Consider the following 21,247-nt stretch of genomic DNA (forward strand, 5'->3'; position numbering starts at 1 on the left):
GCAGCCCCGCACCCGGGTCGGGGGCGCGCATGCGCATCCTCGCCTGGGCGCGGGCGGGCGCTGCGGGCAGCGCGCGCGGCCTTGGCGCTTCAGCCCTGCCTGAGGCGGCGGCCGGCGCCCAGCCGGCTGGAACCGGCGGCGGCAGCAGCGAGGTCTCTGCAGGCCGTGCCGCCCGCCGCAGCCGGGGACCCGGGGTGGGGGGAGAGGAGCTGGAGGGGGTGCTGCTGGTTTAGGTGGGTTCTAGGAGGCCTGCACCCCCCGCCTCGGGGCGGGGAGCCGTCCTGCTGCGGAGGTGCTGGCAGTGGGTGACGTTTGGGGGGGGGGGCAGGACCGTCCCTTTCCCATACCGGGCGGAGGGAAGGGAGCGAGCAGGATGCTAGGGCGGAAAATAATCCTTTCGGTGTAAATACCGAGATAAAATAAAAGAAGACAGGTCTGTGCCGGTGGTGGAATAGAAGGAGTGGGAACTCCCTTGTTCCTGGCATTTGAAACAGGACTGCGGAGGCTCAGGGCACAATCCTGTCAGGAGGAGGGGGCTCGCAGGGCCTTTGCAGGGCTTTTCCTGCCAGACAGCAAGCGTTCGGGGACGTAGGGGAGGAGGGCACGCATCTCTTTGACTAGGTAACTTTGGAGAAGGTCAGAGGCTTCTGCTGTCCTTATTCTGGGCACCGTTTGAGAACTGAGGGACACAAAGAAGCTCAGGCGGGCAGAGTTACACACAGAAACAAAGGGGTGGGTGAATAGCAGCTGGCAGGCTTCAAAGGCTGGGGGATAACCGGCAGCTCCTGGTTACAGAAGATGGGAGTGCATTTCTCCCAGCTAAGTTGCGGTTACGCTGCAGGGAAACGGGGAACGGTACTGAGGAGCTGGAGAAAAGGGAAAATGTGCTTTTGATGGAAACTAATTTGGAAGGAAAATGCTTCCTTCTCGCTGTATCTCCTTTCTGCCTCTCCTTTTTGTCTGCCTGGCTCCTTCTCCAGCAGTTTTTCTCGCTCTGCATTGTTCCTTTACCATCTTGAGAAAGTTCCTTTCTCTTTTCTGTCTGCCTGCTTTTGTTTCATGTTCCTTTCCCTCTTTTTGACTCCTGTTCTGCCCTTTTTATCTGTCTCTTTCTCCATTGTCTTTTGATGAATGCTGTTGCAGTGATGACTTAGGATTTCAGTGCCTGTTGGGAAGGATCTGATGCAACTGCAGGGTGGTTATACCTTGTAGGCACTTTGCTGCATTAAGATTGATAAACATCTGCCCTGCGAGCTGCAGAGCCGCAGACAGCAGGTTAAACGTCCCTGAGTTTCTCCCCGTCATGCAGCTGTTTTCCTCCTGTGTCCGGCAATTCTCTGCCCAGAGCTGATGAGAGGATGTTGCAGGGAATCTGGTTTGTTTTTTATTTTAAGACTTCTCTCGTTCGTGGGGAGCAGTTTCTTCATCTAACTCTGATGCTGCTTCTTGCCACTAGCAAGCATGGTTCTACACTCGGCGCCTGCTTGCCTGCCTTAAACCGATGGAGGAGATTAAGGGGCGGGCGCCTGCACCTCAGATTCGGGTCTCCCCTCGAAAGGTCTGGCACCATTGTGGGAGCAGTGTTCAGGGTAGCTCCCTGCGGTGCGAGGGGACCCTTCCCCTTCCCTCCTCCTCCTCCTGCTGCGGCCAGGTGCTAAGGGAGGAGGGGGATGGAGGTGCCTTGCAGGGAGGCCAGAACTAGGTCAGTGTAGCTGGAAACTGCAGCTGGTGCAGTGCGATGGCAGGGGGGGGCTGATTGCATGGCTGCCAGCGCCACCACCCCCAGCTCCCCATCCTCCTCCAGCTCCTCACCCCCTGCACCCACCACCGAGCCCCTTCCCCGCCACTCTGCCCTGCCTGCCTTGGGCCTCGGGCGTGCAGAGCGATGTGGTGGCATGGCATTTGGCCATCGGGGAAGTAAGCCTGGGGGTGGGCAGGAGGAGGGAGGTCCTCAAAAGGGGAGAGGGAGGGGAAGGGAGGATGGAAGGTAATGCTGGAAGGTGGATTGAGAGAAAGATGTTAATAATGGAGAAAGGAGGCTGGATGGAAACAGAGAAATGGAGAAAAATCTGGACAATGAATAAGGAACAGATGGAAAATATATATTAAAAAAAAAAAAGGAAGAAGAGAAGCATGAAGGGCACCAAACAATGACAACTGATGTTTCAGCACTTGTAATTGCTGCAGTGGGGAGGAGGTCATCTGCATTCCTCACAGCGCCCAGGCAAAAGGACGCATCCCCCTTGCCAAAATCCACAAGGCAATAAAGCTGCTGCAACCGGGCGCTGCCAACATGCTTACCATCACCAGCAGCTTCAGCGGTACAGATGTACCTCGCTACTGTCCAAAGGTCACTGTTATCACCCTTCGGAGTGCAATGAAAGCACATTTCAATACGGTTTGCAGTGTGCCTTGTGTGACCTTTTGGAGTGTTTCTACATCTCCGACGTTGCCTCCTCTGTTACAGCTCCAAGGAAATTCGGGTTGCCAGAGTCGTGTTCTTTTGTCGTTGCCGTACAACCGAAGCCGTACTTCCTCTCGCTCTGACTTTCTCTCCTTCCTCCCTTTCCCTATTGCTTTTTCATTTTCCCCGCCTGTCTCCCCCGCTACCCTCTGCCTCCCGCAGACCTGGGCTCCCCAAATCCGCTCGGAACAGCACAGCCCGCAGAAACGCATGCCCTCCCCTTCCCCATTTTCCACTCCCCCCCCCCCCCCCCCCCATCAGCCCCACTACATCCTTCCTGTCCTGATGCTGCCAGCATGTCTCCTCCCTTCCCCACCCCTCCCTCCCTTCCCCATCCCTCCTTTCCCCATCCCTCCCCCTCTCTCCCCGCAGTGCTCCCAGCCCTCACTGCAGTGCAATCCATCACTCCCAGCCAAGGTCCTCACTCCAGGGGAGAGGGGGGAAGCCTGGCTCCCCGTCAGGCTGGTGGGGGGGGTGGGGGGGGTGGGGGGTGGGCAGGGAGCTCAACTATCTCCTCCTCTGCTAAGAAGTGAGAAAAGCTCGCAGAATACAGACCCTTCTGGAATTGAAACCTCCCGCCTGCTTCCAGCTATTTTATTTATTCATTTACTTAGTTAGTCTCTTTGTTTTCAAAGAAAAAATGTTTCTGCCAACATTCCAGTGAAGGTGACTGAAAGGAAACCAGGGAGACAGAGAGAAAGCTAGAGTCAGGAAAGCTTGTGCAGAGAGAGAAACCGGGAGAAAGAGCACTGGGAGGGAGGCGAAAAGAAAGAAAAAAAAAGACATGCACAGAAGAGGACAGAGAAAGAGGAAGAAATACAGAAATAAAGAGGGGGAGAAAAAATACTAGATGCAGGAAAAAGAAAATGTAGCAAAAAAAACCACAAGAATTAAATCGGAGAGAAACCCGAGATGGATGGCATGGCCAGGAGAACTCGAGGAGGACACAATACATAGCCAAAGGAGCCTTGCTAAAGAGGCTGGGTTGATATGATGAAATAACATTTAGATATTTTAACAAGCAAACCCAGCGTGCTTTGATTTGAATGCAAATATTCTATACAGCTGCATGCAAATGAAGTTCCAGTGTGTTTTTATTCTCAGAACAATTACAAATGAGGGAATAATGGGTGAATAGTTGAAGTCTTTTTTCATAAAAAGATACGTATCAGGGCAGCTGCGTTGATGGACAGAGGCAAGAAATGATTAGAATAATATCAGGTGAGTTTTTTCAGCTACCAGTGTTGTTGCCCTTTTACAGGCATCTTGTAAAGGTGTTTTTTATGTTGATGCAGAATGGTCTATGTTTGGTGCTGGTTTCATCTCTAAAACTGAGGTGAACTAAATCAGTGCAGGCCCTTCACATGTATACATGTATAGAGATTTTAATTTACATCGCTTGCCTTGGTTTCAGTCTGCCATCGAGTCAGAATAGCAACTGTACATGGGGAAGGTCGGAAGAAAATTTAAGTGATCTGGTTAAAGTCAGCTGTACCTACAGGAGAGACAGTGCTTTGTATCAATGCAGTTGCAGTAATGCCCAAAATCTTTGTTTGTTCAGATTCCTCCAATGTCAACTGTAGAATAAAACATAAACAAGTATTTAAAAGATAAGTCAGCCTTTACAGTCCCTGTGAAGGTATAGGAAATGGAGGGATAAAAACCTGAAAGGTGGTGCTTCCTAATTTTCCCCGCAATATAAACTCTTATCAATTTGTCTGCTAACACGTAGCATTGTTTGCATTTCTTCTACTCAGTGCAGTTGTTGTTCTCCTTTCTTACATCCGTTCAGAAGCAGGGTATGCGCTGTCAGTGCTGACACTGAGAAGGACTTCAACAGTTTGTGCATTTCAGATGTGGCCAGTTTAAAAAAAAGGCTTTGACAACAGATCTTTTTCTAAATGTTACAGAACTTAAATAAAGCAAATCACTTTTAAAAGTTGCCACTTTTGCCTCCTTCCCTGATTATGTTTAAAAGCTTATAGGCTATCCTATTTTTTAATATAATAGTATAATTTTATAATATATTAAAATTATTTTACTTTATTTTATTTTATGTTATTTTTAATTGCTATTCCTGCTCCCAGTCTCTCTATGTGCACATGAAACATCCTTTCTGCACACCTACCTCCCTCTTATGCCACTTTTAACTGACAGGGCACGTCCCATTCAAGCACTGCAAGCTGTCCCAATTTCATCACATCTTGTAATACCCAGTACTCTCTGTAGCCCCACTACTGGACTCATGAGGTTGCGTGAGGATCTCACAGCGATGTACGCCTCAGTGCTGCAACGTTGAACATCAGAGCAGAGCTACCAAAACCTGTTCCACCTTGGCAGACTACTAAAAGACAATAAAATGGTATAAAAGGCTGGACCTCAAGTGAGACAGATACTATATTGTTTGGAAAGCCGAGCTGTGACTTGATCTCCGCTGGCCCAGCTCTGGTGAACCTCTCTGCGTAGGTGTAAGACACCCTTCGGCTCCCTAGCAGTGACTTCTTTAGCCAGCTCTGGTTACTGCTCCGGTGCATGATTGCCACGCTGCAGTGGGAGGATTAATCCTCCTGACTTTGCTCCGGGGTTTGTGATGTCCAGAAGAGATGGGAGAAGGGGAGGAGGAATCCATCATGTCTTTACTGGCATTTAACTCATGGCTGCAGCCTCGTCCGTATGGAAAACTTGCGCCAGTTGAATTAAAGGTGGTGTTTCTATGTGGTCCAAAGAATATATGGATTCACATAAATGGGGTTACAGGAGGGATTTATATATTTGTTAAGCTTAAAGTGTTACCTGTCTCCCTGAGAGAGCAGTTGTGGAAAAAATGCCCTGAGAGAAGCTGTATTTGAGCTCAGCTGCTTGGAGAAAGGGGAATACCGAGGGACATATGAAATAGCCAGGAGGAATTGGCCCTGAGACAGTACAAAGGACCAGAAAGGAAGGAAATTTATGATAGTAAGAACTACAGAGAGAGCAGAGAAGGAAACCCCAAAGCACAGCGAGGGAAGAAGGAAGGTCCTGGCAACTTCTCACCATAGCCTTCTTGGCTACATGGCCAAATCACTACCCAAACAGCAAAGAGCTTGCTGGCTGCCTCTTCTTGCGCTCAGTTCTTCACAAATGAACTGATCTGAAGGAGCTGAGCAGGTATTAATTAGAGTTTCATGGACTGCCTTAGGGTATTTTGTGGCCGCAAGACTGCCTGCCCTCTAAACACTGGCTTGTTGATTTGGAAATGACGGGGTGGAGAATTCCTTGTTCTTGTAGGTGGGACAACAAAAAGCATGACCATCAGTCAAAAAGAGGTGGATTGCGTCCAGGCTCCTGGACTTTGTAGCGTTTGCACTTCTACAATGGGTTGGATACAAAGTCAGATGTGAACCTCCCAAAACTGGGGACAGATGTATCAGGCCTTGATCTCATGTCCCTTCCCACTGATGACCTCAGCAACACCAGTGCAACAACTGCAGGATAGCGTCAGACCTCAAGTATTAGTGGAGCCCATCGGCAGCATGGGTGCCAAGAAAATTCATTTCAGCCCCAATTCACATGACCAGTAGTGCTGCCAGTTATTGACGTGACACATTCAAACATCTTACAACAGTTCATTAATTTCTTGTCACTCAGATGTAACTTAATGCCCAGTTACCATGAGGATATGCAAAGGCCAGGGAAACAAAGAGAGAGAGGGAAAGAAATCAGCAGGCATTCAAATACCTCTCCAAGACCTTTACAAATAGTACACCCCAGGATCACTCACCTGTCTGCTGAGATGCAGTAATCTCTGAGATGACATGCACCAGGAGATTTTAATTTCCAGGAAGGCTGATTTTTTGTGTCTCATCCAAAATACCACACTACCATCGCTATAGCATCCCTGCTAACATAACGAGATCAGTACCAACTTGGAAGGAAGAGAACTTTTTGCTGAATCACTGTCACTGCTTCTGATCTTAAGTAAACACCATCGGGCACTGGGGTCAGTGCAGCTTAAGGGAATATCTCTATGGAAGTGTTTCCTCTATGAGTCACCCACGCTATTTACTGCGGCAGTTCTCCTTCCCACCATACAGTGATGATACCTGACTTTTTAGAGGGAAGAGTGCTTGACCTTGAGTCATCTGCTGCAGATGTCCCCAAGATACCCTCTGCTGAAGAAGGATGGCTGCATGCAAAGCAGAAGACAGCAACGTGAATGAGAAGGGAAGGTGCAGAAGGATGTTAATTATTCATATCTCCCAGCCGTGAGGGCTGTCCAACTATCTTTGTCAATGTCATGGGGCAAGGATGGGGGAAGAAATGACGAGATTCTTTTCTGTCCCCAAAAGCAAAACGGTTAAACAGTTGTGGATCCAGCAGACTGACAAACAGGAGAGCAAAGAGGAGAAGCCTTCATACCAGACCGGGGCCTGCAGACACAGAGCCACATCTGCAGAATGTGCTTGGACTGCAAGAGGGGAAAAAATGGGGCTTCGCATGCCGGTGTGCTGCAGCTCCCTCCGGTGTCCACGGCGAGCAAGAGCACCACGAGACCTCCCGTTACTTCACTGCGGTTTCTCTGGCATATAAAATACGGAACTGCTTCCCAGCCAGCGATTCCATCAGCGGGAGCATCCCCCTCCCTCCCCCCGGGTCTCCAGACGGAGGGGTGCTGCTAGCACAAGTGGTCTACCCGCACGGAGCAGCCGGGGGAGGACACAGTCTTCCAGTTGGGAAAAAGCATTTAAGGCTCAAAAGCAATCAGAAGAAACCTTGCGCAGGACTAGAGGTGAACTCTGCGCTCTGTGGGAGATGGTGGTACATCAACAGATTGCTAGATCAAAACATCGGGCACCAATGAAGGTTTCAAATAAATGTGTTCAGAACTCACAAGGTCTTCAAGCTATTTTAGTTATCCAGTTAAGCAGTAACAGAGGCTTGAATGACAACACAGAGGCACAGAGAAAAACAAAAACCAAACCAAGCTGTGTGGAAAGGTGTAGCCCAAACATACCGCTATGTGGACTTCCAGAAGAAGCCGAGGATCTGAGAGGATTCCTCAAACTGGGGTGCTGTTATAACTTCCATCGTTTTCTTTTGGTTGTTTAATCACACCTTTTGAGCGTCCCCAGCGGGCTGAGTTTTAGCCAATCCCTGAAAGCGGGAATGACGGCGTCTCATTCCGGTAAAACAGTGATGGTGCTTGGGTCCGGAGGGCTGCCCTGGTGAGCAGGGAAATGCCTAGCTTTCCCCATCCCCTCTACGCCTCTTCTGGTACTGCCCACCACAGCTGCTTCCCTGCGAGTCTTGGGAGGAGCAGAAATAAGAAGGAGCAGTCCATTCTGTCTTTTCTCTTGAGCACTGCCACAGCTGATGCTCAGCCACTATTAGGTAAGAAGTGGTGGCTTCAGATATGTCACACGCAGTAGCACTCTTCTGGGTCTCTTGGGGCAGCGAGGACATAGTGAGGATTCCCTCAGTAACTGCATACAAGGCATTATAGGATTTTATTTCTAGTCTGCAATTTGTTGAGAGCAAACGAGGGTTACCTGGCTACCAGGATAAGCTGTAGGGGACACAGCTTTCCCCTACAAGGTTTCTTTTTCATTGCTGCACGAGGGAGGGAGCTTGGTCATTTCCTAGCTTTCTGCTTGGCTTCGGGACTGAGGTTGTGCCTTGAAGCTCGTACAAGGGGCACTGTCCAGCCAGTGCCTCCTCAGGCCCAGAGGAGTAATTCCAGAAGCAGCAAAGGGGAAAGAAATCTCTGAGAAAGCAACAGAAGACGGGGGATCCCGGGGCTGTTGGAGGAAGGGTTAGGGGCGTACGGCTATTCCAGTGGGGCTCATGGGCTTGCCCCTCCCTCTCTCATAAAATGCAGCATGCTTGGAGGCACAAGGGAGTCTGACGGATGGCAGGGAGGGTCAGATCTCATTCTTCCTCTTCCTTTCTCAGTTTATGTCTCTCCCATTTTCCTACTTCTTTACTTTTTTTTTTTTTTTTGCACACGTTTTCCCTATTCCCCACCTTTCTAACACTGGCCAGAACAGCCATGGCATTGCAGAATGGACCCAGCGCCCTGCTTGCTGCCTGTTCCCCGTCCCCCCAAACGCACACAAGCCTGGTCCTGGGGGGAGCCCCATCCCACCCCCATTCCCATCCCACCCCCATCCCCAACCCATGTCCATCCCCATCCCCATCCCATCCCACCCCCATCCCCATCCCAACCCATCGCCACCCTCATCCCATCCCACCGCATCCCCATCTCCATCCCCATCCCCTCCCCATTCCCATTCCTATCCCCATTCCCATCCCCGTCCCCGTCCCCGTCCCCGTCCCGCCGGGAGGCGCTGGTCCCCTCCGCCCCTGGCGCGGGGCAGCGGGATGATGTCATCACTGTTCCTGCCAGCCGATTGGCTGCCTGCCAGCCCGCCATCTGCCCGCGGCCGGCGGGGCGCCGCTGCCCGCCGCCCCTCAGCCCCCCCCGCCATGTCCCCGCTGCCCCCCCCCCGGTGCCCACCCTCGGTTCCTGCCGCAGGCCGGGCCGCCCGGAGCGGAGAGACCCCGCGGACGTGGCGGCTTCAGGAGCACGGCCCGGTGTCCGGAGCCTGAGGGAGAACCGTGGGGAGACCCCGGGAAACGGGGAGGGGGGGGGAGGGGGTGCGGGCTCTACCGAGGGTCCCGGTGCCCGAGGGCGGGCAGGCGAACGGCACGAAAAGAGAACCGAAGGAGGGGGAGGAGGCGGCGGTGGAGTGGGGAAAGCCGGCGAGATGTGGCGGCCTCGGAAGGAGAAGAGGGGCGGGGGGGGGGGGGGAAGAACGGGGGCGCACAGACCGCAACGGGACCCGGAGGTCTAAGGCAGCGGCAAGAATCCGTCCCTGGTGCTGGGCCCTCCTGGGGGAATGGGAGGAGCGGGCTCCCTTCGGAGGATAATAAACTCTGGAATGAGGGTGTGGGCTGCTGCTCCTCGCTCCCCCCCTCATTCCAGATGCATGATGACACCACGTCCCACCATCTCGCTGGCTTCTCCTTTTTCTTTCTTTCTTTCTTCTTCTTTTTTTTTTTCTCCCCACAAATTCGTATTTTGAAGACAACCAAAAGTAGAACGTGTTCTGGGTGTGGCCGCATGTGATTTATCCAATAGCCAAAGTGGGGGGGACCACTGAAGGGGAGAGAGAGAGCGACTGCTGCTGCAGGGAGTGGAGACCCAGGGCTGCAGTAAGTGATGGGGACCCTACCTACCCTCTCAGTGCTCCTCAAGATCATTTCAAAGCAGAAGAGAGTGGAGGAAGATAACAAGGGGAAACTTTTCTTTGCATGCTGGGGGTGGTGGTGTGTGTGTGTGGAGGGGGGCCTTGGCCACCTGGTTGAGAAAAGAGATGGAGACTGGAAAAAGGAGGTGGAAAGAGAAAGCAAGCAGATGGAGCTACGCAGTCAGTCCAGAATGTTTCAGAAACAGCTGGAAAACTGGACAGATTAGGAGGGAGACAGACAGGTGAGAGAGAGGCTGGGAAGACCAAGTGGTCTTGAGAGGGAAATGGAGGCAGCAAGCAAAGAGTTCCTGGGCTATCGGGGGGGGGGGTATCCCTGTTGCTGCCTTAGCTTTCCTGTGACTCCTCTCTCCTCCACTCCACAGGGATGAAGACCTCTGGAGCCTGTATACTGTTGTGTCTCTTAGCTCTCTCCTTGTCCCCAGCTGGTGAGTCCTTACGCCGGGGGGAGGATTTCTTCTCCATCCCGGCCCCGCAGAGTTTCCTATGCAGGCTAATGTGCAGTAACCTAAGGAGAAAGACAGAGAAACGTAGATGGATGGTGAAGGGGGAAGGACCAAACACGGCAAGGTGGATATAGGGTTGTAAGGAAAAATACAGGAACTGGGGAATGGCTCCCATATATGTCTACTCTCCAGTAAGTACTGGGAGGCGCAAGAGACGGAGGTCCACAGCCTCCGCTGCAGGGATGTTTGGGTAAGCAAAACAGCCAGGTCCAGAGCTGAGGAAGAGGGTTAGCTGTGTTTTGTGCTTGCTATAGACAGCTGTACCATCTGTGTTGGGATGATCTGCAGAGCGTTTCCCAGTGCTCCACAAAACTTGTTCTGTGACAGTTTGCTGTCACTAGCGGTTCCTGCTGGAATGGCCCCATTCCAGGCCACTCAGCTGTGGGGAGGTTTTGTAGTTTTTTGTATAGCTGTGTTGAGAAACCTAACCTCCGTAGTTCAAACCGCTCTCTGCTTTTGTGGTTGGTGGTGTTATGTTTTGTTGCTCCATGTCTTTGTTTGCTTGGAGTTACTCTGGCAAAAATTCAGGTGGGATTGAATTTGTTAAAAAAGGAACAGCACAAAAATTTAAACAAGAGGGCAGCATCAGACTTTATAGTCAGAAGACTTAGGACAGACAGCAAAAGAAGATCAGTTCCAGTGAATAGAAAAAGCTTTGCCCAGGAAAGACCGTATGTAGGAGACAGATGACTTTACCTATCCCATTCAAGTCAGGTTATTCCAATCTACTCTCCTCAGTCCTACCCTCATGCTGAAGCCTGATTCTGCTCCCAATAGCATTTTTTCCTGTAAAGGTGCACAGTGGAGGATGTCATGTTTGTGAGTGCAAAGCAGGGAGGTGAGGCATTCAAGAGATGAGCTTATAAGTGGCCTACAAAGTTAGAGACAGAAAAAAAAGGCAGTGGTTTTAATGATGCATGAAGAAGGCCTGAAAAGAATATTTCTGACTTTTGTGTATTTTGTTTTAGCATTTCTGGGGGGTTTTTTTGTTTTAACTTGGAAAACAACAGGAATCACTAGCTGGTCTCATTGTCTCTTTTGGTTTTGGGTGAGCTACAGATTTGGTGAATTAGGGTTGCAGTTTTCTCAGACTTCAAGGATGAATTTATTGGAACTTGGACAATAAAGTCCAATCACTTATAAAGCATATGAGTCTGGTACCATAGCAGATAGAAATTGAAATGGTTGAAAATCTGATAAGGAAGTCTCCTCTTTTGTCTCCTCTCCTCATATACAGAGGTTTCACTTTACTTGTGCCCTGTTGTTTTAGACTTGGACCAGTTTTCTAGTTATCTCCTAGGGAGGAGGGGAAAAAAAAAAAAAAAGCTAGAAAGCTAGTAAGAGCTGACTTTTCACTGTTATAAAAAAGAAGGGGAGCCTCCCTCCTTTTTCCCTATGACTCCTGTTTCAAACTGGCACCACTGGCCCTGGCAATGGTTTCCGAATTTGTGTCCTTCCTTTTGTATCAGAAGCAAGTGAGAAAGTGTTCAATATAATTTTTCTCCTCTACTTCTTATGGTTAAGAGATTAGCCAGAACAGGGAAAGTTTTGGGCTGTACTACGTTGTGCACTAAAGTTATTAAACATGTCTGGGTCAGTCGCCAGCAGCTGAGCCCTTGTGGGCAGCTGGGTGGGGAAGGGAATAGCAGGGTCTAGTGACTCCTGTAATGCTGCAGAGCAGGATTATGTAGGGGTCCCAAGAGTCCCTCTGCAGTCTGCAAATAACTGCTCTTGGAATGAGGAAGAACTAAGACAAAAACTCCAGACCTGATTGATAGTTTTTACCCAGGCCGTGCTCCCATTAACAGAAAGGTAAAGGCTGAGTTCATCAGATGTAGCATGGTGTACTGGTTTTTGGGCTGGTCCTGCACACATCCCTGCAGTGCCCCAGATCACTGGGTTTTTCCTGCCAACTCCTTCCTTCATCCCACCCCAGTTATGCAGACATTTCCCTCCTCTGTGGCTAGCAGGAAATATTTTCCTATTCCTGGCTGCTGTAGGAAGCAGCTCTCTCACCCTTTATATTTGGACAAATGAACAGTCTAGCTCAGTTTCAATTTATCCTCTTCCACCCAGCATGCACAGCCAAGCCTTCACCATTCTCCCTCTCCAGTGTGCCCAGGGGCTGAGAGGGGAAAGATCTTCTGCTCTGTGCTCCATACCCAGGAGGGATGATGGACCAGATAAATATTTGCCTAAGGAGCTACAAGACCCGCAATCCTTTTCTTACTGTGCCAATGACTCAATCTGTGACCCCAAGCAAATAATTTCCGTGACTCAGCTTCCTCTTTTTAAAATGGAGATAGGGATGTTGACCAGCCTCCAGAGCACAGAGGCAACGGTGCAATTTGGCTTCAAAATGCATCAAATGGCATTTCAGGAAAGCAAAGCCTGGTAGCAGATCCGGAGGTATTTACTATCTTGTCCCTGTACCTAGCCTTTGACCCTGCTGGAAGCAGCAGGGATAGGATGAGGATCCACCGTATCCACAAGTCTTTAAAGAACAAATCCAGCCAGCAGCAGAGGCAGAGGCAGAGGAGAGCATTTCTCCTTTCAGTAGAGGGCAGTGGTGTCTCCCGGACAGAGAGGCATCTCAAAAATTTCACAAAGCCTGCAGACTATAGAAATCCCTCTCTCTGTCCTTTCTTCACTCCTCTCTCTTCTTCTCTTGCAGACTGGTTTCCATGGATGGTCAATGGGCAAGAACTGGAAAGTGCAACTGGTAAGTATTACAGGCATGTTAGGTGCTAAAGGCTGCTCATGTGACCCAGTTGACCTGTGTAGTTACAGCCTGTTTAATTGCAAATGCTATTCTTTGTTTCCTTGCCTGTGACATTGTGAGCTTGCCTTTCAGTGAAGATTAAACAAGCCCTCCAAGACAACCTGCTAAGTGTTGTGTGTTCTTTACAAATAATTCACTAGTGTTGGGGTCCTGAACACTTAGCTGAAGCAAGTGAAGTTATGTTCACAGTCAAGGGTTGCGGGCGATCCAGGAGAGCTGATAACCCTTCAGTCCTGAGATGCTTGGGAACTCTACCACTGCTTAGGAAAACCCCAAGAGAAAGGGTGCCCAAGTGGCATGGTGCTTTAGCAGTGAGGCCACTGAGAAAGGATATTGACTGGTCCTCATACTGGCTGTGTTGTTGGGGGGTGAATTGCTTTATCCATCTGGACCTTTTTCCATTTCTGTGACACAGTAAGATAAAATGAACATATGTTTGCATCATGCTTCAGCACCCAGAAGAACCACAAGGGCCTGCCTTTTCTTCAAACTGAAGCCCCTGACTAAGCCATCAGAGATCTCCCAGCTGTGATCCTGTCATGTGTAATACCTTGGACTTCACAGAAAACTATTCAGAAGCCAGTCCAAAATGTGTCCACCAAGCCTCCCTCTCCTTCCCACTTTATCCCTCCACCACACCTAGCCCAGCTTTGCCATCAGTTGCCTTTCAAAGAAACTCATTTGCTAATGAAGTTCTGCAGTCAAGGCTAGGTCCTGGAGTTGCCTCCCTCCTCCGCAGTGGGTACCTCAGCTGCTGCAGCAGCCATCAGCGCCTTTGTTTCATACATCTTTCTTTCCCATTGAGATGCCCACAGTGGCCATATCTGAGAAGTCAGAATATGAATCCAGAGTTCAGTAAGGGTTGATGCAACATGTGCACTAAGAAATCCAGTCCCAGGCCAGTCACTGAAAAGGGGGTTGGATACAGGTGGGATGGGGGTACTGTGTTTATTTATGTATTTACTGGATTGGATCCCACTGTCTCAGGAGCCTACCCTGGCAGCCAAGGTAATTCAAGCTAGCTATGGCTAGCTATGTCAGGGACCACAAAGTAAAGACAAGCTCTCTCAAGGACATTCTCTCTTTTCCAGGTGACGTTAGTACCGACTCTCTTGTCAGCACCTCTGGTAAGCGCCTATCTCTTGGCAACTTCAGGCTTCTTTTCCCCTTTTCACATTTATTCCTGCCTACATAGACCCAGAAATTACCCGTTATGCTCAGAAACTCCTCTTCCCCATTTTTGACATCTAGCAGTGTTCTTCCAGCGTTTATGGCTGTCTGGGAGTCCTTTCTGTGCTCCATGCAGGGAGATGAATTTAGGGTGACTTAATGGCCTGTTCTCCAAGGAAATGCCAGTCTCACCCAGTGTACCAGGGCTCTTGGAAGCTGCTTGCACTGCAGGAAGCCGTGAAATCCAAAGCTCACGTAGCCTGGGCTTCCAGAGAATGTTGCAGGAAGGAAGAGACTAAATGACAAGGGAGAGAAATTGGTCAGGTTCACCGGTTAACTGGGCAGCAATGGGACACAGGTTGCGTATGTGTTTGCTGACAGCTGGCAGCCATGCTTGAGTGCTCAGGAGGCAGAGGTGGCAAAAAACCGACAAGATAGTAATAAAGCAAACTCTGAGCAGTGGTGGGATGGGGAGGTGGAAATACTGTTCTTCTAGTACTGTCTTCCCGGCCGTGCCTGTGTCTATGTCACTGGGAGACAGTGAAATGTATGTGAAAGACAGGGTAGATGGTGGAGGCTTAGAAGATGAACACTTGGAGCATGCAGCGTGCCTCCTTACAGAACCAAGCCTTGCTGTGGAGATAGCCCCAGGGGAAGGACACAGACCTCATGTGAGTGTTGGCATTTACAAGACAGACTAATCCTGCCGGGCTCACAATGGGCAATGGAGGAGAGGGCCAGGGGCTCAAGAAGGAGCCTCCCCACTTTTTCCGTAAGAGTCCTGTTTCAAATCCGGCACCACTGGCCTCGGCGATGGTTTCTCTCTCTGCTGGGTCAATCTCTCAAACACATCCCCCTGAGGTGGGGGGACCAGGCAGGACAGGGAGAGGGAGAACATATCTGGTTGATGATATGGTTCAAGAGACAAAGGAGAGACAGCAGCGCTTGGCTGTTGCTGGGAAGTGTGCTGTGTGTGTAGGAGAGCTCATCCAAGACTGGTGTCCTGTTCTCCAGGACAGCAGTTCCATGGTCTCTCCTCTGCCCTGTGACTCTGCTCATCAGCTGCCTAGAGTATTGTGGGTCAAGCTGACCAGCTGTCACGGGACAGCACTGGAGGAGAAAAGTGGAAGCACAGTACTGTATACGCGATGTGCATGATCTTCCTGGTGGGTATGGGAGGTGAAAGCAACCTGTGTCAGTCTCGTGTCCAGTGTGTGAGACCTGACAGTCTGTAGGAGGGTAGATAAGGCTTGGTGCCCGGACCAAACTGGCAGTGGCTAACCTACATCTAAGCCTGAAAAGACTGAACGTGAAGCCTTTACAGCAGATGTTGGCTTCAAAGCGCTTATTGTTGTGGGATCAAGAAGAAATTCTTCACAAAGGACATGCCATGGGACCCATCTCTGCCCTACAGCATCCCATCATCTGTAGGACACCCAGCATATTCACAAGGAAAGCCTGCAGTTACTCTGACAAGTCAGATAACAACATCACTATCAGTGTTCTCTATGACCCAGATGTGGGATGGCAACTGGTCAGGAGTGGTGAGCCATCGGCAGAACTGTGGGAGGGGGAAAGAGACTAAAAGCTCAAATTAAGATCTTTCAGAACATCTTCTCTTTTTCTAGCTGCAGCTGTCACACCACCTGTGCTTCTTAGTCCTGGTGAGTTTATTCTCAGTCCACAGCCAAATGTTGTGGCCCCCCCCCTTCCCTCTCCTTGCCCGTTCCCTTGCACACCCAGAATCCTGCCTTCCCCGACTGCCCCTAACCGCAGCCCTGATGCCCAAAAGACTTCTCTCTATGCCCATCTGTTTTGTCTGTGCATCTGGCTGACACTATGGCATGTGAACAAGAGAAGTAGAAGTCCTCTGTAACTGTTGATGAGAACGTGCGCCTGGCAGTCAGTCCTCTGAGTTCCTTTCCAGTTTCTCCCTGGGTAAATAATAGAATGTACTGGTTTACTGTGGTACAGGCAGGTTGCTGTATCACAGGGAACAACAAAACAACCTCCTTTTGACCCCTTGCCATGGACATTAAAGAACCAGCGTTCTGGGGATGCTGTTTCTTAAAGGTGTCACTATGCCTTAGTAAGAGGCAGTCACAGGCTCCTTCGCTTCTTGCCTAGGTGGGTGGCAATTACAGCAACTAAATACATTTACCCAACCTTTTGAATTATACGTCAAGATACCCTTACAGTGTAATTTTGAACAGTAGTGGTGATGCTTTATGGTAAAGCTTGGACAGATTTTTTTAGCATTGTTGGCTGGGTGGCTGGCACTAGATTCATATTGGATTTGTACCTTCGTTTCTGGTTTCATGTCCGTAACAATGAAATCTTTTTCCACATTAGAAGTTACAATAGAAGGCTCTTGAAAGTGCTTTCCAGTTATTTGTTTTGAGTAAGCTGATGTCTAGGAAGGAACCATGGTAAATCACACTAACTTTGCTACCCTCTGTCTTCCAGTTCAGTCTGACAGTGAAACTACGACAGCTTCATCAGGTACGTTTAAGTTTGCTGCCTGCACCCCCTCCCAGACCCACTTTCACCCATGCTGTTACTTCTCCAGGCAGGTGCTGGCTGAGCACTGAGCTTTGTCTCCTAGAAAATTCCCTTCACCCTGTTCCTTGACTTAGAAGTACCGGAGAACGATGGTAGTGGAAGCAGAAGTCTTCCTCTGGGTGGCATGCCGAGGAGGGGAGGAACTGGCAGATCACCAGACCAGATACACTGGGTCAATATTCTGTCATTGTCAGTAGCTGAGACCTTGCATTTCGGAAGGAAATACAAGAAAACCCATCACAGTTAGCTACAGGGTTGATTGTCCAGAAAAGAAAGGAACTAGATTTGTGTACTGAGTTCTGAGATTGCAGATCTTTTAGAAACATGTGTCTTAAACATGCGACTACAATTTACATTTTGTTTATTTGTGTCTGTCCGCTTTACAGCATGTGCCTTCTGTATTGAGGATTCCCAGTGGGCTTATTTTGCATTTCACTCAACTTTCCCTTACTTTTGTCTTATGAGGCAAGGGGATCAGAAATGTCTACCTTATTTCCCTCTTCTCTATACCATCCCCATCTCTCACAAGAGAGTGCAAAATAGTGGCTAGGGGCCTTCCCTAGAAGCCTGGAGAACAGTACCTAGCAGTGAAGTCATAAGTGTGCCAGAATGGGTGCCTCTGCCAGTGATGCTAGATTGCACCTCTCTCTGCGTGTGTTCCCAGATTGTCGTGAAGAAAAGTTCCCTTGCACGCGCCTGTACTCTGTTCACAAACCAGTAAAGCAGTGTATCAGCTACCTCTGTGTTACAAGGTAAGAAACCAGCAGTCTCTAAGAAAAGCCCTAAAAACTCTCCAGAAATGGCATGTCCAGTTCTGCAGTTGTTTCCTTTGAAGACTAGAGGTTCCCTCAGGGAACCAGTTGGTGAGATGCATCCTATCCTCAGAGTGTCCTTTTAGGGTGATTAATTAAAACAGCACAATAACTATTACTTGTGCAGCACTAAGGAGCTGTAATGTGCCCTATATCATAATCCATACTTAAGGTATTTGGCCGTTTTTTGAAGTCTTGACAAAGATTACTTTCCTATTGACAACAGCCTTGTTCTAGACTAACTAATCCTAAAAATTTAGGATTTGCCTCCTTATCAGTAACTATACATGTTTATTGTCTGTATCCTTTTTTTATTTCTTTGGGTCCCTGTGCCTTTCACTACTGTTCTTGGCGTGTTCCTGGTGATCCCTCAGTGTGCGTCGCATGTACATAATAAACAAGGAGGTGTGCTCTCGCATTGTCTGCAAGGAGAATGAGGTCATGCAAGGTGAGTCATAGCACAAGCTAACCTAGAAGAATAGCTGTAGCCATCTGATAGAGTCTCCTAGCTACCTAATTACCCAACCCATATGTAGTAGTTTCCCTGGACGTGGTTTGGGGGACCTGTAATGCAATGCAGCCTTGCATCCAGTATGCATGCCATGAAAAACACTGGGAAGTAGATATCATACTACCAAGTATGAGAGCTCTGCCTTCCTCAGTCTTGATCATGCTGTGCTAGCCCCAGAAACACCCTTACTCAAAGTTGCATTCCTTTGAGGTTAAAGAGTAACTCTCAGTATTTCTATTCACAAATAGAAAAAGGATCCAGTCTAGATTTCTTTTGCAGTCTTTGTTGTAGCAAAATACGAGTTATTTTAATATATATTGTACATGAATAAAGCCAGAAGGAAATTAATAAAAGCCTAAGGACTTGTTCACTTGCTTCACGTATAAGAGGATTCAGCAGTTCCAACAGTTTCTGTAGACGAAGTGAAGGATGTACCTCTTAACTATTTTTGTGGTGAAGAATTTGAAGGAAACTTTGATTATCTGTCAACCTGTGTGTGTCTGCTATGTCTTCAGATGAGATCTGTCGCCAGCTGGCTGGTCTTCCTTCTCGACGTCTCCGCCGATCTGGGCAACCCCTGCATCTCCCTTGCAGACAACTCCTGGAGCAGCAGCAGCGCAGAAGGCCTGATGCTCTGTGAGCTGCCAACAGTAGGAGAGAAAAAGGAAGGGAGAGAAGAGAAATCGTCATCCACTACCTACAACCCAAGACAAGTCCTTCTTGTTTGTGATTTCCCTGCCATTTCCTTGCTTCTCTGCCTTCCCCCACATCCTCTTCTTCAGGTGCTGCAGTACACAGAGTCCCCTCTCTGCTAGTCTGTTCACGGTGGCTGTCGTCATCTTCTAAATCTGTTGCTGAGGATGTGGGATGCTGTCCCCTCTTTTCTCTCAAACTCTGTTTGGCAGGCCATGAACTGCTTATTTCCCAGAGGTCCTTATAAATGTGCTGCATCTTCTTTTGCTTTGCACCTGCAAAGAGACAGACGTGGGGACAGGATGTAGTCCTCTCCAACGGTACAGATGCCCTAAGCTGTGTCTCACGTGGAGGAGTGCAAACCTAGGACTCCTGGCCTGGGTTTCTTACATGGCAGCAGTGTGAGTTCAGATATGGTTAGTCAGCCTGAGCCTCTCTGGTCCTCCTGAGCCACTGAGTTTGCTGTGTGGTAGCACAGCCTCCTGTGTCTGCTGGCCTCAGAGAAGTGACAGAACTGGGAGATGAGCTGTTCTCAACCCAAGGCAAACCTCATTGTCCCTGTATGGCAGCAGATCATTTATAACTACCTCTGGGAAGTTCTTTGTCTCAAGTCCATTGCCTCCCTCACACACAACTGCTACCAAAAGGAAGAATTCTGGATTTTGTATGGCATTATCTTTTTTTCAAGAAGATTACGTTGGCTTAGAGTGCTGCCTCTTCCTCTCCCTCCTCTCCTCTCCCCCATTCTGTCCCTCCTTTTCCGTTGAAGAAATCTCTTGATGCCCGTTCCAGGCAAGTTCCAGGGAGCAGTAAGTAGGGCTGCCTCAGCTCCTAAGCCCAAGAGAGCCCATGAAGAACCTCTGTGTCCTCGCAGTACTGGGAACTTGCAATGAATTAGCTTGTCCTGGTGACTTGTTTTGGTCTGGCTACCTCCACACTCTCCAGTTGCTGAGCCTGGTTTCAATAGCTCCACTTGAGTTCCTACCTCCTGACCTGGGAGCTCCAGCACAAAGCAGAAAGGAGTCACAGTTGGAATGGTGGGAGAAGAATTGTTCTCTGGGATCCCTGGGTTTTCCTGCAGGTTCTCTGGCTGTGCTGACCTGCACAGAGCCAGGTGCTGGTGGGGAGGTAAACGTATCTGCAGGTATAAGCACTTATAGAGGCAGGCCAACCTGGGGAAAAGATTTCACTCTGGTAGCACGGGATGTCTGCAGTCTGCTCGAGAACTTTGTTTTCCAGATATATAGAGAACATTTCCAGGTATATGGGCAGTTTTCACTATGAGACGGCGTAGGGTAAGTGGGGAAGAGCTGTCTGAAGTGTATTAATCACTCTATGTGACTCTCAGTGGCATGATTCTGTGGGGCACTGGAGCTGAGCAGCTTAGCTCACTGCAGCAGATCAGCAAGACCCTGTCTCTAGGATCTCTAAGTGTTGTTTCCAACTAACAGATAGCCAGTTTGCTAGTTTTCACCCCCATCGCATAATGTACTCAGCTGCTGAACTGAGTACCGTTCAGCCTTGCAGGAGCACTGGTGTGCTGCACAGGGCCAGGGTCACACAGTATAAGGGACAGTTTGCTGCACAGAGGCAGACATTTCTGAAAAAAAGAGCAAAACAATTAAGGTAAGAGCCTCTCCCCGGGACTCAGATTTCTGCTGTATGCAGCAAGAAGCTGGTGACATTCTCTGTATAGGGGAAGACACCCTGTGGAGACACAGATTTGTTCCATATAAGGTCAAAATTGGCCATCGATGGGCTAAATCTCTCTGTATTAACCCACTATACAGGAGAAAGAATTCCAAGTTATGCGGTGACTGGAATTTCACCCTATACATAGGGGCATCACACCCCTACACAGAGGATGATGCTCCTCTTGAGTACTCGAGGCTCATGAGACTAGGGATGGAGGAGGAATTTCTCTGTACTGAGAATATGCACATTTGTGTAGAGAGGAGGGCAGTGAGAATATGCACATTTGTGTAGAGAGGAGGGCAGTGAGAGCTTGATCTCAAAGACATTCAAGCCACTGGCAGCCACTGACTTCTATGCTGGGACACCTGTGGAGTTTGCCTGTGTGGAGGAAGGTAGGATGGAGATGAGGTGTTAGAGGGAGCTCTTGGAAATCGGACTAGGCCAAGTCTCCGCTCTGTATTTAGAGTTGAATGTAAGCTGATATAGATATAGATATATAACTGTATAACATTGCTACTGTACAGTATATAGAAATTTAACATTCATACAGTTTGGGGAATGGTTAGAAGCCTTTCTGTTGCTTGCTTTCAGCAGGGACGGGAAGAGGTGCTCCTTTCCAGGAGAACACTGTTTTAATGCTAGAGTCCATATAATGCACACAAAAATATTAAAAGAAAATTTATTTCCTGTTATTCTTGGCAATTCTCATGTGTTTGGGTTTATTTGTCTCTAGCTGTATTTCCTCCAGATTTGTGGGCAGCCTTGACTCCAGCCCAAATCTGTCATTTGGAGCTCTTTATTGCCT

The 21,247-nt window shown here is 49.1% G+C and overlaps 1 protein-coding gene across 1 annotated transcript; it reads left to right on the forward strand.

Annotated features, from left to right (window-relative positions):
* Nucleotides 1-9,098: 9,098 nt before the first annotated feature.
* On the forward strand, nt 9,099-21,144 carry MFAP5 (microfibril associated protein 5). Its single transcript, XM_049822042.1, has 9 exons — nt 9,099-9,658; nt 10,077-10,139; nt 12,892-12,939; nt 14,091-14,126; nt 15,798-15,833; nt 16,636-16,671; nt 17,396-17,483; nt 17,918-17,991; nt 18,570-21,144. The coding sequence occupies exons 2-9, from the start codon at nt 10,079-10,081 to the stop codon at nt 18,692-18,694; spliced, it is 504 nt and encodes a 167-aa protein (XP_049677999.1). The 5' UTR covers nt 9,099-9,658; nt 10,077-10,078; the 3' UTR covers nt 18,695-21,144.
* The last annotated feature ends 103 nt before the right edge of the window (nt 21,145-21,247 follow it).

Source organism: Accipiter gentilis, chromosome 18 (assembly GCF_929443795.1).
Source record: "Accipiter gentilis chromosome 18, bAccGen1.1, whole genome shotgun sequence".
NCBI classification, from domain to species: Eukaryota; Metazoa; Chordata; class Aves; order Accipitriformes; family Accipitridae; genus Astur; species Astur gentilis.

Excerpts from the sequence above, each read along its gene's own strand:
- MFAP5 (XM_049822042.1), top strand. The coding sequence starts at position 10,079 with ATGAAGACCTCTGGAGCCTGTATACTGTTGTGTCTCTTAGCTCTCTCC. Across the intron at positions 12,940-14,090 it reads AGAACTGGAAAGTGCAACTG|GTGACGTTAGTACCGACTCT; the intron begins GTAAGTATTACA and ends TCTCTTTTCCAG. Across the intron at positions 14,127-15,797 it reads CTCTCTTGTCAGCACCTCTG|CTGCAGCTGTCACACCACCT; the intron begins GTAAGCGCCTAT and ends CTCTTTTTCTAG.